This window comes from Rousettus aegyptiacus, unplaced genomic scaffold (genome assembly GCF_014176215.1).
Source record: "Rousettus aegyptiacus isolate mRouAeg1 unplaced genomic scaffold, mRouAeg1.p scaffold_m13_p_1, whole genome shotgun sequence".
Lineage (NCBI taxonomy): Eukaryota > Metazoa > Chordata > Mammalia > Chiroptera > Pteropodidae > Rousettus > Rousettus aegyptiacus.
In genome coordinates, this window is record NW_023416284.1 from 53,566,395 (window position 1) to 53,584,984 (window position 18,590).

An 18,590-nucleotide genomic window follows, 5' to 3' on the forward strand; every position below is an offset into this window, starting at 1 on the left:
TTTTTTTAGGTGAGGTTGACCTCACAGATTGCAAGGACCTTGTCACCTTACAATCTCTTATTTATTTTTTATTTTTTACACCTACAGCACCTGGTTTTCCTAGGTGGTCTCCCATCCAGGTACTAACCAGGCCCGACCCTGCTTAGCTTCCAAGATCAGATGGGATCAGGCTTGTTCAGGGTAGCATGGCCATAGACTTCATCCTTAATTTTAATTTTTTTCCATTCTTTTAGAACTTTATCTCCCCAGTTCTTTCACTTCACAGTATCCAAAGAGAGATGAGAAGGTGTCCCCATCTGTGAATGTAATTGAAGAATTATTTGAAGTACCTTGATAGAGCACATTTACCAAATATTTTGGGGGAATCATGTCAGATAAGATACCTAGAGCTTTTGGAAAGAGTTTTGAGTAACATAATTTTTGTCCTTGTGGCTTGACTAGAAGAATTACTTCCTACTGTTCAAGCATTCAGGGTAAATTGGTAATCTTTTACACCCAATAGTTATTTTGCTTTTCATTTCAGGTTTTTTTTTTATTTTATTTTATTAAATTCTTGTTATTTTAATGGCAATTAACTAGACTGAGGTCCCGAGCATGCTGGAGACAGCGAGCCCTGGGCCATCGTGTGACTCGTGGGTGATGGGATCACAGCCGGATTTTAAATGTGATCTGTCTGGGCCACGGGAGCTCGAGCAGGGGATTCAGGTCCGCTTCTGTGTGCGGAATCACCCAGGGTGTAAACTACTGGCTCGTGTAAATATTCCAGGATAGGACTATATATCACATAAGATGTTTTCAGCTACATGTAACATAAAGCTACTCAAACTGGCTAAAACAAGATAATTTATTATTTTACATGAAGGGGTAGAGTGGGCTTCAGAGATGGTTAATGGAGCAGCTCACCAATGTCAAAGATCTTTGTTTACTCCATCTCTTTGCTTTACCTTTCTTGGCATTGGTCTCTTCCTCAGTTGCTAAGTAAAATGGTGTTGGAATTTCCTAGACCACATACAGGTAAAGCAACATCTAGGTGAAGGAAGGGAATTGTGTAAGATAATCTTTTTTTTTCTTTCTTTTTAAGAGAAAGACTTTGAGACTTAGATAATAAGAATGGCACCAATAAAACCTTAGTCATTAACAAAGGAAACAATGTAAGTGGTTTTCATGTGTTTAAAGGTGTAACATTAACTTCCAATGAGAGTGTGGCGTAGTTAATCATTAGGTTCGTTACTATGCATGTTCTCTTCTTTATTTCCTATAATGACATTCGCTGATATTTCTTATTATCTTACTTTAGAAAACATGTAAAAAGTTAGTAAGATTCTTGGGGTAGATTGAGATATAGGAAAATAGTTGTATTATGATATTTAGTAATACTGCTGTTTTAGATAACCACTAGAGGTAACTGTTCTAATCACTTATATTTAAAATCATATCCACAAATAATGTAACACACGCAATGCCAGTTACACAATCCCATAACCTCTTCCAGAGATCTTTGGAACAACTCAGCTGCTGTTTAAGGAAAGCATTTAACAAAGAACAGTTGCAAATGGACTTTCTGGCATTTTAAAAATGAATTTGGGTGTGTTTTCTGAGAGATTTGTAAATTGTTTGTGGGCCAGAAAATCTTTTGAAGCACTGTGGGCCAGAAAATCTTTTGAAGCACTGATAAGAAATGATTTAACCTTATTCATAAAACACAATTGTGGAATATATAATAGTGTCATCAGAGAAATAAGCAATATTAATTTATATTAATGGGCTCTATACAGTAGTTCAGATTTTTATCATCCTAGCCATATTGAATTTCAAGGATGAATAATCATAACCATGTAAAAAGAACTAGAAAACAGCAATTGAAATATAAATTCATGGTAAGAATACTGTCCAGGAACTATCCTTCAACAATAAAAAAAAGTTGAAGGATAGTGTAATTTATGGGGGAAAATGAAATCCATCCTGGTTATGACATTAAAAGAGCAAAATCTGATATCTTTAAAAAAAGTAATGCAATTTAAGAAGCTGTCAAGCATAAATACAAATATTATTCAAGAAGCACCTGTATTCTAGGAATAACAATAGCCTTTATATAGAGCTTGTAGTTTGAAAAGCACTTTTATATATAATCTCTGATTGAGTTTTCGTATGAACTGTGTGATGTAGACCAAGCTTGACTGATGCCATGACCAAGGAATTCAAAGGACTTGACTATCACTGAGTACAGAATTGGGGTCTGATGAAGGTCTCTTACCTCTTAATTGATTTCTTCTCTTTCCTTTCATCATCTTTTCTTTCTTTTTAACAACAATTGCAAGGATAACATAGCTCCTCTCTAGAGATCTTTTTTTTGTTTTTTTTTTTTGTTTGTTTGTTTTTTTGCTGATATCGGCAATAAGGAGGTGGCACTTTTTTTTGTGCCTGAAATTTTCAGTAGAGGAGCTAGGATACAAAATTAGGACAAGGATGCATTACATCTCAATTCATTGAAAGGAACGTAGTTCACCATACGCCTCGGAGGTCTTTTTTTAAGGTTAAAATTAGATAGTAGGTATAAAGAACTTTTAACTTTGAAGAATGACAATAGAAAGAATAATGGTTATATCAGTTAGGAATTTTAGTTGAAAGCAACAGAAAATCCAACCCAGAATAAGTTGGTGAAACTACTGGCTCGTGTAAATATTCCAGGATAGGACTATATATCACATAAGATGTTTTCAGCTACATGTAACATAAAGCTACTCAAACTGGCTAAAACAAGATAATTTATTATTTTACGTGAAGAGGTAGAGTGGGCTTCAGAGGTGGTTAATGGAGCAGCTCACCAATGTCAAAGATCTTTGTTTACTCCATCTCTTTGCTTTACCTTTCTTGGCATTGGTCTCTTCCTCAGTTGCTAAGTAAAATGGTGTTGGAATTTCCTAGACCACATACAGGTAAAGCAACATCTAGGTGAAGAAAGGGAATTGTGTTTTACTTTGTTTGTTTCTTAGTAAAAAAAAAAAATTTTTCCAGAAGCTTCCTGGCATTTTCCTTTTATATCTTGTTGGCCAGGATTGAGCCATAATCTTAGTCCTAAATCACCATTTAGACTAGTTTAAGTATTATGCCTGGAACAGGGGATGTGAATCATTTTCCTTCAAAACACATAAGAGGTATGGATGATATCTGAAGGTTACATTAAAATGAGCAAAGGGTAGAGTACTTCCAGTGTCCAGTACTGTGCGTAGATAAGACTGGGTCCAGAGGTTCTGCCCTTCTCCATGTGTCAGCTTTGTTCCCAAGCTCACTCTTCAAATGTTGCAGTGATGGCTACAGTAGTTTCAGACTCCACATCAGAGAGAGAGGGAGGAAGGGAGGTAAGGAAGGACAGATGAACAGACAGACAGATGGACAGCAGAAAAGAGAAGATTCTTTCCTCAGAAACCCCAATAAATTTTTTTTTGAATCTTTGACCTAAATTGGATTATGAATTAGTCATTAGCCGATTTAAATCTAGTCATGATTCATTTCTCTTGGAACTGAGAATGGGATCACTCCCATCCGAGCTAACATATGGCTTAAAATGAGGAAGGAAAAATTTCCAAAGAAAAATCAGGGGAAGGGGAATGGATACTGTAGATGTTAATGTCCAGCACAATAACAATTCAAGGCCCTCCATCATCTGGCCTCAAAGGGCAATATATATTTTCCTTCCATTAATCCATCTCGCCTGTAGATAAGGCACAGTGACAGGCACACAATAAGAGAAATCTTTATTTACTATAAGTTTATGGATTAACATATGGTCTCACAGGAGATGTATGAAATTTAATAGGTATGTAAAGTATGAAGAAATAAAGTTAGTCCATGGTGATAATAATAGAAAATATAGTAGTTTAGCCAGACTTTATTGAATGGGGAAGATTTTGACAGACATAGAGTGGGTTTAAAAGTTGTGTTTAAGCTATAGCATTTTTGGCCAAGGAAGGGAATGGCATATGTAGATATATGGAGATGGGGAAAATACAAGGTATCAAGTTGATAAAAACATGAGGTTCTAGAAATGAGCTGCCCAATATGGTAGCTGATAGCCAGATATGAATAGTGAGTAATAATGGCTAGTCCCAACTAAGATAAGGTACAAGATATATTTATAAGGGTAAATACACACCAGATCTTAAAAACTTAATAAAACATGTAGACTATCTAAATAACGTTTATATTGATTATATGTTGAAATGATATTCTGAATATGAGGTTATTTAATTGAGTAAATTAGATTAATTTCACCTATTTACTATTGTTAATGTGATTATTAGAACATTTAAAATTATGTGGCTCAAATTACATTTCTACGGGGCAGTGCTACTCTAGAAAACGGAATAGTCATGAGTACTCTTTCTGCCTTAGAAAAGTTGATAATGATGGTGAATATTTAATGAATGAATCATTTTCCTTACATGATACCTTGCCTTGAGTTTACTTTCTTTTGATTTAGCTTAGTTCGTTCATTGGAGAGCATAAAAAACAATGTTAAGTACTACATTTTACTGCCTTTTATCTAGTATACTTATATACTGGAAGCAAACATTTCTTAAAGGGACATTGGTAATATGATTGCTTCACTGTTTCTTTTCTTGTTTGTTTGTTTTTTAATCTTTTAACATTACACATTTATTAATGGTGTTAATTGGATAAAATCATAATTCTTTCATCTACAAAATGAAAATAATAAAACCTAGTACACACATATGTTGAATTAAATGAAGTGAACGTGTGCTGTAAATGCTGTCAAGATATAAACTGAGCAGGGCACTGTTAGATGTTGTAGGAAAGAGAAAGATGACTAAGACATCCCAGAGTGAGAGTGACAGGTATGTGTAACACCAGCTGGACTTCAAGGCAAGGTGACTCAGATGCTCGAATGAGGTACTAGAATTAAACTCTGTGAGAAAAGTGGAAAGAGTGATTGATTCCATTTGGGCAGCCACATTTGCACGAGGGCATACGAGTGGAGTGGGCAGACAGGCATTTTAGATTTTGGATTGAAGGAAAAGGTATGAATGAAGGTAGAAATACACAGCATGTATTTGAGGTTCCTTTGGTTTAAATATTCATGGATTTTAATATGTTACATACAACTGGCTCATGTTCCTTGCTACTTCAGTGGAGCATCTGCTAGCTGAGTTCCTTGCATATAGGGGCTAGTCACATTCATCGTTGCACATCCAGCGTGCCGCACAGAACCAGGCAAAAAGCAGGTTGTCCAATAGGTAATTGGTGAGTGGATGAATGAACATGATCTTTGCAACATAGAAAGTGGTATATCACTTTCTTATTTTTCAGTTCAAAATACAGAGGATGTGTTTGAATTTTTATACCCTTATCACATACTTATAGATATATTTGCTGATAGCTATGCATTGAGGTTGTGTGAGTGTTAGGTTTTTATTCTCCCATGAAGAACTGATCTGAAGTCATGGAGTTTTAGTTATCTGCTGCTACAGAGAGCTCTTACTCAACCTCCTGGTGACCATTACATTCCCGCAGGTTTTCAACACAGCTTTCTGTGGAGCTCCATTCCACGAAGGGTACCGCTAGCTCCACTCCTTCCCGAAAAAAAATGATGTCTTGCCTGCCAACTTTTAGCTTCTTGGAATGGAGCATTATTTTGCAGGGAGGAAACAATGGAAAGGGGTTATATCTACAGGAAATCTAATTGCTCTGCAGTAAAGCATGCAAAAAATTGAAAGAAAGGAAGCAGCTTAGTAACGAGAATTTCACTTTGTGTAGGATTTCCTTTTGAAGGCTTTTCCCTGTTCTCTCTCATATCATCATTATGTTTTAACATTTTATTTCTTGTCTACTTGGTAAGTTGCTTTTATATTAGTGGTGTTTGGGATCCACTATGAATACTGTTAACAGATTTCACTGGAAAAAGAATAAGGAGACAACTATGTTTATTTCTTTATTCCCTTCCCATCATTTTGAGAAAGGAAGTTTGTTTTCTATGCATACTCACTCATCCTCTAGCCGTTATTAATTATTTTTGTTAATGGACTAATTATACCACTAATTTCAAAGTTAAAATAAGAAATAGAAAACATTCTGAGCTTAAATGACTTTTTTTATGTGAATAATACATTTTTTACACCAGAAATATTTGCAAACACTTACTAACTACAAAGCCAAACATATTATGTCCTCCCTGAAAGGGTTAAATTTAAAGACCAGCCAGTTAACACAGTTCACCACAGAACTGGATGAAAAAAGGAAAGGGCTTGGGCAGTGGTTTCTCCTTGCAGGCCTTTGTTCTTTTGCATGCTTCCTTGTCTTGGTTAGTACAGTAGCGTCTTTCATACACCTCTGGTTTGCTCAGAGCTTTGCTGACCATGCTGGACCTTTAATTGTATAGCAGAGAAGAGCTGTTTCAATTCAGATACATTTTGTTGTAGTTTAAAAAGCTATTTAATATGTAGTAATTGCATTGTTTCTGAAATTCATGAGATTTATAGATGAGTTAAGGCTCGAGGTTCCATTGGGAATTATGAATGATATGAAACTTAGAAATATAGAGAGAGGATTGAGGCAAGGCTCAGGGATGAAGGAAGGGCTAACAATATCTGTGACAAAAGTTACTTAATAAAAAAGTTAAAGATTTTTTTTCATTTAGCTGTTTTGATATAAAACAGCTGTATTAAAATATTTGGTTTGATACATTGAAGGTACTCAATAAGTGTTTGTTGAAACATATTTTTAAACCAGTGATATATTCTCAACCCTTCTCCTCGTGCATAATTTTGTATTTGGGTTCCAAGAATTACCCAAACTATGACTTGACAAACTTAAGAGTAGCACTGCAGATTTTGGTAAAATTAATCATTTTTTGAGAGACAATGAGGTCAAATAAAGGCTTGGTAAACACAAATTCCTTTAAAATCTCCACACAACTTTTTACTGTTTTTAATTTTGTCTCTACCATCATGTGACTTTGACAAAATGGCAGTAAACTCCCCAGACCTCAGTTCCCTCTTATTTTGAAAAAATTGTTTTTTATTTTATTTTTATTTGATTTTCTTCCTCTTTAACTACCCCCGCCTCCCACTTCCACCCTTGACCTATGGATGTTGCTGTTTCCCCTTAAGAATTGGATCTCTGAAGGCAAGGTGTCTCCTTCCACACTCCAGCATGCACCCAGGGGCCTGGTGCCCCTGGGGTATGGTCCGTGGCTCTACCTGGGTTGTGAACCCAGGACCTTCTGCTTGAAAAACAGACCTGCTAACCGCTACACTATGGAGCCACCCCCTATTTTTAATTTTTTTTAATTTATTTTTTTAATTAAAGAAATGATTAAAAAATGTTTTCCCTCTGTCTACCTCCCCCCTCCCCTCTCCCCTCATCCCCTCTGTCCCTCTTTTTTAAATTAAGGGATTGGATTAGTTTATCTTTAAGGTCTATTTTTTTGTGTGTTTTAGACATTTTCATTTTAGCACCTCATCCGCTAATTAAATTACTTTTCTCAAGCACTATAATGCAAGATAAATAAAATTTTCCTTGTTACATTTTTTATATTAGTTTTCAGAAGTAGCCTTACCTGTATTTTCATTGTGGTGTACATATTATGACTTTGCCTTTGGGAGCACAACCTTTGATTTCAGCCTTGTAAATGGGAGGTAGCGAGTTTAAACCACTTGGAAATTGGTGAGACCTGAACTGGAATCCTGGCTCTGACAAGTAACCTTAGGTAAATTATTTACTCTCACTCAATATCCTCATCTGTAATATGGAGATGATAATGAATTTATAAAGTTATTATGAGGATTAAATAAAATAATGGATATAAATTGCTTAGCACAGAGTCTGGCCTATACAAACAATACATATTACCTAATGTTACCGATGTAACTTCTTATATCAAATTAAGGACTATTTCACTCAAGCGTTTATTCAGTAAACTAATGACCAGAATGTTTTCCTGATGGAAACTAAAATATTTTTTTCTCTTTGCAGATCTTATATTGCACTTTAAACACACCTAAACCTGACATGGAAAGACTCTTAGGAGCACAGATAGGTCTTGAAGATTTCATATTTGCACATGTGAAAGGGATCGAAAAAGAAGTGAATGTGTATAAATCTGAGGATTTACTTGGTCTCACCATTACAGATAATGGTGTTGGCTATGCTTTTATAAAGGTAAGTCTTAAAAAATAACTGTGACCTAACTGAGGGAAACATTTAAGAAAATCTTCCAGGTCAAACAAAGTTGGAAATGATCTTCAGAGTGAGAGCTGGTTCAGCAGGGATAGATAAATAGATTGGTAATGTTTTGTTTAAAAAATGTAAAAAATGTTTCAAAGACATCAGTTTTTGTTTACCCTTTCCTTTTCTTCTGTTCAGTTTAAACTTCCTCTAGAATTTAGAACTTACTGACAACCTTGCCCTGGTGCCTCATTATCCATACGAACTTTCCTGTAGCTGTAGCTCATTAACACCTGATGACTTCCAAGCTGATTTCCATTGATTTAGTGTTATTTTCAAGTATACTTATTTTTGACCACCTTATTTATTTCTTTAAAAATGCTCTTCAATTTGTATAAACTACATAATTCCTTTATGTAATACAAAGAGAGCAATGTAGAGCTGCAAATACAAGAGAAGGAAGTACAAAATGGTATGAAAAACTATAGGAATTGAGGAGTAGTTGTAATAACCCTGACTTATATTGAATGCCTATTGTGGACAGGTACTTTGCATACATTTTCACATTCAGTCCTCACAACAATTCTATTTGGTCGATCCTATGTTTTTTCTTTTTATTTACTTTTTTGTTGAGGTTTAATAAAATTTTAATATACAGTTTAATTAATGTTTACTTACACCTGTGTAACCACCACTCAGAGCAAGGAAATTTTAATTTCCACCACCCAGAAGACTCCTTGTGTTTTTCCTAGTCAATACTTTTCCCCATGAAAGTAGCCACTGTTGTGGTCTTAATGCCATAGTTTTGCTTGTTCTGGAACTTCATGTAAGTGGAATCATACATTACATATGCTCCTGTTTTTGGCTTCTTTTGTTTAAGATAATGTCTGAGATTCATCTGTGGGTAGGCTCTACTATTAACCTCAATTTTACAGATGTAGAAAACAGGATCAGGAGGTTTAAGCAGCTTGCTCAAAGTTTTGCAGCTGGACAAATTCAGGATTTGAATCCAAGAGATCTGACTCCAGAGCTGGCAGTCCTACCCATTGAGCTAAGAATAAAGATAAAGTTCATGCAACAGAGCATGTTTTCATGCCTTTATTTTACTCAAATCCTTGATTTGCCAATGCATTGTAATTTTTAAAAAATGGTATTAAGGAAGCTATCTTCTTAATTGTAAATAATACCTTATTTAACTTCGCATTTGATCGAATGACTATTTTTAGCTCTGCAAAAGATATGACTGTGCTGAAGGTTGAGTGGGTGACCAAATGGAAAATCTTTGAGTTGGGAAAGTCATGTGGGATTATCTGGGGGAAGCTCAGGACATGAGGCACACGCAGCAATGCCTTTCTAATGTCAGCAGGGAAGGGCTTGGAAGTTTTGCAAATATGCATGGATATTTTAGATCTTAGTCTCTGATGGTCAGAGCTTGTGTTTCTATTTTTTTTAATGCCTCGTCAAATGTGCCTTCCTCAGAGTACAAGTCACTAGTCCAGTAGAGACAGAGCATGGTGGTAAAGAGAAGTGGTGCATAAGCCAAACCGCCAATATATAGTTCAACTTAGAAGAGAAATGAATATTATTATACTGTGCATGCGGTGATAGGATTTTTAAACAGTTGAGGGGGAGATACTTTCAACATTACTGAAAGACTGTAACAACACAAAGAATTCTCATAAAACCTTGTTACTCAGATCTCCAGTTTTTACCATATGCCATATTTGCTTTATTGTTCTCTCACATACACATATTGTGTGTGTGTATATATATATACGCACATACATATATGTAATTTTCCCTGAATCATTTGAAACGGTGGATTGCATATATTATCACTTTATTCATTAATACTTCAGAATGTAGTTACTTAGAACAAAGATATTCTCATATATAACTGTAGTACAACTATGAAATTCAGAAAGTCAGTGGTATAATGCTTTTAAATTAATCTAATGTGTCTGTATTGAATTTTTATCTGTTGTCTTAATAGTGTCCTCTATAGCATTTTTTTTCCCCCTCGTATAGGTCTAATATAGGATCATGTATTTCATTTAGTTGTCATGGCTTTTTAGTTATCTTTAATCTAGAAAAGTTCCTCAGCATTTTATAGAATATCCCTCAGTTTGGGCTTTTCAGATTTTTTCTTATGTTGAAAAACAGGTTATGCATTTTTGGCAGGGAAATTAGATAAGCGATGTGTCCTTCTCAGTGTACTAGATCAGAAGGTACATTATATTGGTTTGTCTCATTATTTATGATGTTAATTTTTGTCACTTGTCTAAAGTAGAGTCTTCAGTCTTATTCAATGCAAAGTTGTTCTCTTACTTGTATCCCATGAATTTCACATCTATTGGTGAGTCTTACTTGTATCCCATGAATTTCACATCTATTGGTGAGTCTTATCTAAATCAGTCCTTACTATAATGCTTGCAAAATGGTGACTTTTCTAATTCCATAATTCCTTATATATTTCTTTAAAACATTGTATTGTAAAAAAAAAAAAAACACTCCTCATATTTATTTGCTTATCTGTTATCAGCATGGCCCCATAATTTCTTATTTTATTCATTGAGTTATAGTCAATGCTCAAATTTTCTGAGATGTGGCCTGCAGGAGTCCCTTTCAGCCAGCTTCTGTATCCTTGTGACATTACTCCCATCGTTTTAGCAGTTCCATCCTTTCTAGCACAACAAGATGTTCTAGGTCCATCTTATTATTTTCTTTTCCCCAAGTCTGGAATCAACCATTTCTTTAAGGAGCTCTTGTCTTTTTAGTGAGGACTGGTTATTTCAAAATCAAGAGCTGGATGTTAGTTGTACTCAATCATTGCTACTAGAGTGTCATTATTTCTAGGTCTTTTCAGTGTAGGGTTAGAAAACATGTATTTTAGAAATTATAAATTTATAATTATGCCTCAAATTCTAATCCTGCCACAGGATTCTTCTTGGCTTCCCCCTTAAAATATTTACTTTTCAAAATCATTGAAATTTCAGTTTACTTAGTTCTATAATATACACAAAATAGTTGTAGAATTACTATATTCATACATGAAAAATAAAACCTATTAAGAATTCATGATTTTTATGAATTTTTTTCATCTTTAAACAAAATGTATGTATAGATTCATAGTATTCTATTTGAGAGTTACTTGGAATAGATTTTCTCCTGCCCCACCCCCAACCCATGATTGTTCTTCATTTGAAATACTGTTGAATCCAGTTGCTTCCCTGAATTAAGTTTGAGTTTTCCCCCTCCTTCTTGTTGACTTAAAATTTTTCCAACTTTGTAAAATATTAATATGATTCAAAAGTCAAAATTATGTTAAAAGACATATCCAGAGATGTGTCAGTCCTTCCCTTATAACTTCTATCTCATTACTCATTTCCCACATTCCTTAGAAGTAATCAATTTCTGGCTTATCATTCCAGTGTTTCTTTTTGCCAAGATAAGCAGGAAAAAAATAGAAATAGAGGTTAGTATGGTCCCTGCACAAGGATGATGTGTATATCTTCTCTGTATAGTTCCACTTTTAGGTTATGTGCTGCTTAAGTGAGTACTTGTATGCTTTTAGCAGTGGCTGAAGTCAGGGTAGGTCAAAGTAAGAGTAGGACAGTGTGGTAGTGATTCAGACAAGGGTAAGGTAAAGAGGGAGGATTCCATGATTGGGAAGGCAGTGCAGTATGATGCATAGGAGCATGGGCTTTAGAAGCAAACAAGTCTGCTTTGTGCTGATTCAACCACTTGTGTGTGAATGTGAACTTGGACAACTCATTAAACTTGTTATGCCTTCTTGCAAACAGGAATATTAGTACCTACTTTATAGGACTCTTTGGGTATAAAATGATGACACATAAAATGTTTTACAGTACTCGTAATTAATAGCTTAATAGTAATAATAACTATCATCACATAATTAGGAGATGAGATCAGTCGCAGAGAAATGTATTCGTTCTGCATGATTCTAACAGATGAAACTTTTCGGTAAAAAAACAACAGACTTAAACATTTATGATTTTACTACCCAAGTTTCAACATTTTCCAGGCAAAAGTATATATATAACTCAATTAGAAAATTCAGAGTATACTTAAGTAACAAAATCTATAAATTCCATTTTAAAACTGGTATTGACAAACATTTTCTATGAAGGGCCAGAGAGTAAGTATTTTAGGCTTCATTATAATTTAGGGTTATCCAATCATTGTTGCACGTACTCAACGCAGCCATTGTAGCACAGAAATAGTTATATACAATGCTTAAATAATGAGCATAGGTGTCATCCAGGAAAACGGTGTCGTTATTTATGTACACTGTAATTTGAGCTTAGTATATTTTTCACGTCACACTATTCATTCCCCCTCCCCCTAAGCATTTATAAAGGTAAAAATCACTCATAACTCATCAACTGTATAAAAACAAGTGGCTGTATGAACCATTGTTTGCTGATTCCTAGTTTAAGAGACTTATACTTTGATTCAAAATAAAAATAAGGGCTCATATCATGTAATTAAGAAATGAGGCTAAATTGACTTAAAAAACAATTCATTTAGAATTAAGTAATTTACAAATAACCACAAAACTGTCATTCTCAGAATTTCCTCTTGTAGAAATCTTTTTGATTTGGAGTACTTTTACTTTTAGTAGAACTAAGCTAATTACATTTTAGCCTAATTTTCATTCTGAAAAATATGATACTTATATATTTCTAGCATTGTGATTATTTAATCATCCAGCAAGGCTGGAAATGTATGAGTTCAAATGAGTAGAGGATTCTAGGATGGAAGCTAGGATCTTTGACAAGAGGAGTGTAAGCCAGAATAGAAGTGGTGATCTGAGAAAATAGATAAGGATTGAGATCTGGAGGCCCTGCTATAGATGAAGAACAGCTTTAGTAGAAGTAAGCAACAATAAGGAAAGATAGGGGTTGTAAAAAAAGAGATTTCAGAGTTCTAAGGTGATATAGGTCATTTTCTCCACCAGCTTTATTGAGATATAATTGACATATAATGTTGATACATCATGTTATTAAACTTAATTGACATGTAAATTAAGGTGTACAATGTGTTGATTTACTACACTATATATTGCAAAATGATTACCAAAGTGATAGATCCTTTTGGACAGCTATACTCCAAAACTCTGCTCTGGGGGGCATCTAACTTTTATTTCTTTTCTTTTTTTTAAAACTAGCTTTTGATCTTAAGTTAGTTAGATTTGTCTGATTCTGAGCATTTTGTGGAAAGAGCATCAAGTTTTAATTATACCACTTTCATTTCAATTCTGTTGTTATTAGCTATGCTATTTTGGTTAAGCTATGTTTTACTGTGCTTTGATTTCCTCATTAACTAATGGAATATTAAATATACCCTTCCTAGGCTTGTTGTGAAGACTAAATGAAATAATTATTTACAATTGTTATATGAATGTTACTTTGTTATTATGAACAAGGTTTGAGGACAGTGTTGAGAGAGTCAGCAGCACAAATCTCAAAGCTGCTGACCCTGGCAGTGGGGCATTTAGCTGAAACAACCTTGAATCTGATGCTTAAGACTTTGAGGAGGGTGGGATGCCACTCTGAATTCTGCTGATATCTGTGATGAGAAGACAGAGTTCTGTAAATACAGGATGGAATAATGGAAGGTACTATAATAATGGTGTGAAATGGTTGGGAACCTCTGCATTTAATAATGTTGTAAATCCTATCTTCTAAAAAATATTTAATGTCTTTTTTTTGCCTCTTTCAGCATCGAGCTCCAAAGTCAGATGAAAGTTCTAAGTGTTATAGAAAATGATATTAAGTGATTTAATAAATATAAGTAAAGAATTAATACCTCTTTTTTTTTCTTCCTAGTCTTTTGTGCCTGAGTAGCACTTTTAGCAATATTATTAATCTCTATCAAGTTATGGTATGATTATCAAAATATATTAGATTTCAGAAATTTGTCTCAATTGCTACCTCATCCTTTATCTTATCTAATTAGGAAGCTACAGCTCAGGTAACCCACAAAATATATAATCAATGTCTTCTACTTCGTTTCTATATCTGGTTCTCCTTTTGGTGCTCTTCTCCATGTTTCTTATGTCGATTTTCCTGTCTTTTCATCCCAGATCCTTCTCTGCTGCCCCCAATGATTACATATGCTTTGACTTTTCTCTTGCCCACCTGGATTCTCATCTTGCTGCCCACCGACCTGTGATAATTGCCTTTCTTCCCTCTGTCTGGGCTCCCTTCTGGTGAATCCTATGGCTACTTACAGCCCCAGGCAACCCTAGATTTCTGTTACTCTGCCCTTTAATTTACTGGTAAGATTCTTACATGTCTTTAAAGTCTTTCATTAAATTAGTTTTATATAATGCTTATTTTAAATAAAATTATGACAATAAGTCTTAAAATAATATGTGAAACAAATTCGTATGGTGTAGTTGATCAAAGAAAAAATACATTCAGAATGTGTCAAGAAATAGCTTATAATAAAAATTAAGAAAAAAGTCAGAGATGTAGATTTTCACATTTTCTAATGGCTTAAGAATGGTTAGGTGGCAGAATTTTTTTTCTTTGTTTCTTTGGACTCTAGTGTTCTGTTTAATCTTGTTTATGTTTCTATGCGTGATTACCGTTGTTTGTTTCTGTAGCTTAATTGGACATAATAAACAATGCTATTTAGATTATGCAATTGCTGGTTTCTTTGCTTTATAATTAACTATTTGTAATGATAAATAATAATTGTGTTTGAATTGGCATTTTGTGTCATTTGCATAAGGTGTATTAACGCTATTACAATGAATATAGCAGTGTTCTTAAAGTTTTGGGGTGAAAAAGAAACCTATTGTGAGTTTTGGCATATTAGTAATAAAATTTTAAAATGCCCAACTTTCCGAGTTTAGTCTTTTATATATTTTTTTCTTATGGCGTTGTTATGGAGATGCTGGGGTACATGAGATCAGTTTTTCTTTTAACATGTGGACACAGAGATCAGTTAGCCTGCTGCCACATAGCAGCAGTCTCTTATATTTCTATCTTATCATTCCCATGAAGAATTTGTGATACTGGAGGCAGATTGTGGCCTTCATTTTGCTCCATTTCTTATCTCTGTGGAGAAGCTTGTACATCCTTTGCAGTGTTATTCCCTATGCAGTTATCTGGAGTGTCTGTCCCTAAATCCTTTCAGATATTCCTAATGCTATCTTTGGGAGTCTTAGGCCTCTTTTTAAGACTGCAATATAGATGTTCACAAGCAAGGTAGGTTTAAGAAAGACCATTTGAAATTTCTCCTTGAGCCTTATGTTCTCCTCACCTAAAATATATAAATGAAAAATGATAGTATAAAATCATTCTTACTGGCTCCCCAAAGAGTAACCACAATTGTCTCTTACAAGGTAAAAGTTTTTCTTAACTAAGGTTGTACCAAGTCTTGAGTTTTCTGCATCTATAACTATGGTTTAAAAAAACGTAGCCAGTAGAAAAAGCTCAAGCTCTGTTCTTGTGTAATGGGTCTCTTATTGAAACGATTCAACAATCATTTATGGAGGAACTTTTCCCTGTGAGCATTGTGCTAGGTACAGGGCATACAATGGTGAATAAGACCACCTTATTTCTCAAGGATATTGTAGTTCAGTATTGGAGACTGAGAGGTAAATGAACAACTGCAGTGTCGTTATGTTGAACTTGGCAGATTTCTTGATCTTCCTAACCTCAGTTTTCCCGATCCATGACATGAGACTTTCATTAAGATTATTAAAATTGAATGAGATAGTGAATGTAAAGTGCTTAGCTTAGAGCTCAGCATGTATAGCAAAAAGTACTATAGAAGCGTGAGAGTAGTACCATACTCAATCTTGTGGGAGCAGCTTGCGGGAGGTGTAGGAAAAGCTTCTCAGAGGAAGTGGTGACTGTGATGGAGCTGAATTCTGAATGATGAGGAAGAAGAAGAAGAATGATTAGAGGTAAAATGGTTGTCTTTTGTTGTTTGCTCTTCCAACTTTGAGCATTAAACTACATTGTTACTATATATTGCATATAATATTTCAAGAATATGAAAGGTAATGTTAAACAGCTCTTTTTATTAAGTGTTACCCTTAATTTTCTTTCAGAGAATTAAAGAGGGCACCATAATTGACTCAGTTAAAACAATCTGTGTGGGTGATCATATTGAATCCATAAATGGAGAAAATGTTATTGGGTGGCGTCACTTTGATGTTGCTAAGAAGCTAAAGGAGTTGAATAAAGAGGAAATCTTTACCATGAAGTTAATAGAACCTAAGAAGACATTTGGTAAGTTGGTTTCGTGAGTGTGTGAAATGTTCCCTTCCCCTGTCTTATCTTTCTAAGAGAAATAAGTTACTACAGTAACTTATTACAGTGTGGTGCCATGTGCTTTTAGTATATCGGTTATGAACATAAGAAATAATATACAGAACTACTCATAAGGAAAACAACTACTGAAGGAGAAATAAATCACCTAGAAAAACATTTTCTAAAAAAGACATTTGGAATTGGGAATTTAATGTCTAGTGACTTTGAATTTGATATGGCCGTTCCAAACTCTAACAACAACACATTGTATTGTGTTCATCTTGCTGAGCAGAAAGATTTTTATTGAGTTCTCTAAACTGTAACAACTGTCGTTCATGGACCTCAACAGCAAAAACTTTAGTTACACACGAAATTGGTATTTAAAATGGTTATCTAGTCTATTTTAAAGACTTCCTTCAATACTTTTCCTCCATTGGCATTTCGAATTGGCAGCATGGGATGATATGAAATTACTTTGGTGTGACATCTGTACTTGCTTGGTTTTAGCCATGGCAGCTGTGTTCCAACTCTTGTTCAACCCCCCGGGGCCATCTCATCTACAGGAAAATGTGCCAGCTTCTCTCACTATCCAGCACTATTTTAATAAGCCAAATGATGGCCTAGTGTTCATCAGTGTTAAAATATCTTCAGAGTCATTCTGGGCCTGCCCTTCTTCATCCGTGACCCCACCCACTTTATCTTCTTTTGTTTGCTCATAGAACATGAATATTCCTTGTAGTTTGCCTCTAGTGGGTCAGGGCAGTTGATGACAGTGATGGGAAAACACGGTGGGTCTGGAGAATTACATTTCCCCTTCCGTTAGCAAAGCCTAGACATATGGAATTGGCAATTCTTCTCTGCTTCCAAGTGATTCTGTGCCATTTAATAGAAATACCATGTAGGTTATACTACTTGAGGCAGAGTTCCAAGATGTAAGAAAAGAATGCTATATGCCAGGGCTGCTCTTGGAAGGATCATTCTAAGAGCTACTGCTATAGATACCATGATGCTGCATGATGCATTGCAGCAACTGAGCTCACTTTTCACAGAGGAAGGTGGGTCCGCTCTCGGATTTCTACCCAGAAGCTCCTTTGAAGTGGCTTTGTTTGGTAACCAATGTCTCAGGTATCATAGCTTATAAACCAATAGAATGTAGGTAGTTTGAAAGACATATTCTTACTTGAGTTAGACTCTTTGTAAATCAAAGTCATTCTTTTAGAGCAACTCAATATATATAATTTCCTTTCTGCATTTATCTCTATTACATAATCATGTTTTCTGGAGCTAATCTTTTCTTATTTTTCCCTGTAGCAGAAAGTTGCTGATACTCCTTAACTTAGATATTAGTTTGGATGTTACAGAGATCATTATATTTAGCTATTACTGCTCTGTGATCAGATTTTTTTCCCCTTCAGTTCCTGACACATGTGAAAGTGGTCTGTGTACTTCATTGCCTTATGTGCTTGCCTACCACTGCTCTCTGTTGCCTCATATGAATTCCATGGACAGATTTGAGAAGGACACTGGGTAGAATTTTCCTAATGAGGGAAATTTCAGCATCTCAAATTCTGGTGGTGCTGTGGTTTAGGATACCTGGAGTAATGAAAGGTTTTTATTTTCTAAGGTTTCTATGGCAGCTTAATGCAACTTAAGTCTGCTGGTCTATATGAGTTTTGCACTCTGTGGGTTGGCCCTTGCCTCTGGACCCTTAATTTTGCTGCTTATCTTTTTGCCTCTGGGATAAAGGCAACACTAGTTTGTTCTTCATCCTCTGACTTCATCCCTGCACCTAGCCCATAGCCATGGAGAAAGTATACATCAGGCGGAATGTGGGCGACCAGGTATGTCCCAGTTCTCTAGGTTCCAATCTTATCTTTTGCTCTGTTTCCATCCTTCCTGTGCTTTTCCAGCATTATCATTGATGCATTGATTTAAATTTCATAGTCTTTCATAGTTGTCTGACTTTCTGTCATCTAGGATTCCTATCAGGAGAAAGGACCAGTCTAGGTGAGGTAGAATTTGCTCTTCTCTGATTCAGATAGGCTGTCTTGGCTGAAGCTTAGTCATTTGGGGCATTTTTACCAGAAATGGCCACACACAATATTTTCCTAC

General features: G+C 35.1%; 1 protein-coding gene, 1 long non-coding RNA gene and 1 pseudogene across 2 annotated transcripts in view; 2 read left to right on the top strand and 1 right to left on the bottom strand.

The window, feature by feature from the left end:
- GIPC2 (GIPC PDZ domain containing family member 2) overlaps positions 1–18,590 on the top strand; it is a 67,602-nt gene that overhangs the window by 16,853 nt on the left and 32,159 nt on the right. The window contains exons 2-3 of the mRNA XM_016151014.2: positions 7,993–8,178; positions 16,277–16,457. Of these exons, the coding sequence (XP_016006500.2) occupies positions 7,993–8,178; positions 16,277–16,457 (367 nt within the window). The remainder of the gene's footprint in view (positions 1–7,992; positions 8,179–16,276; positions 16,458–18,590) is intronic.
- On the bottom strand, positions 79–197 carry LOC118605209 (annotated as a pseudogene).
- On the top strand, positions 175–5,596 carry LOC118613369. Its single transcript, XR_004955436.1, has 2 exons — positions 175–1,030; positions 2,953–5,596. It is a non-coding gene; the product is annotated as an uncharacterized LOC118613369 (long non-coding RNA).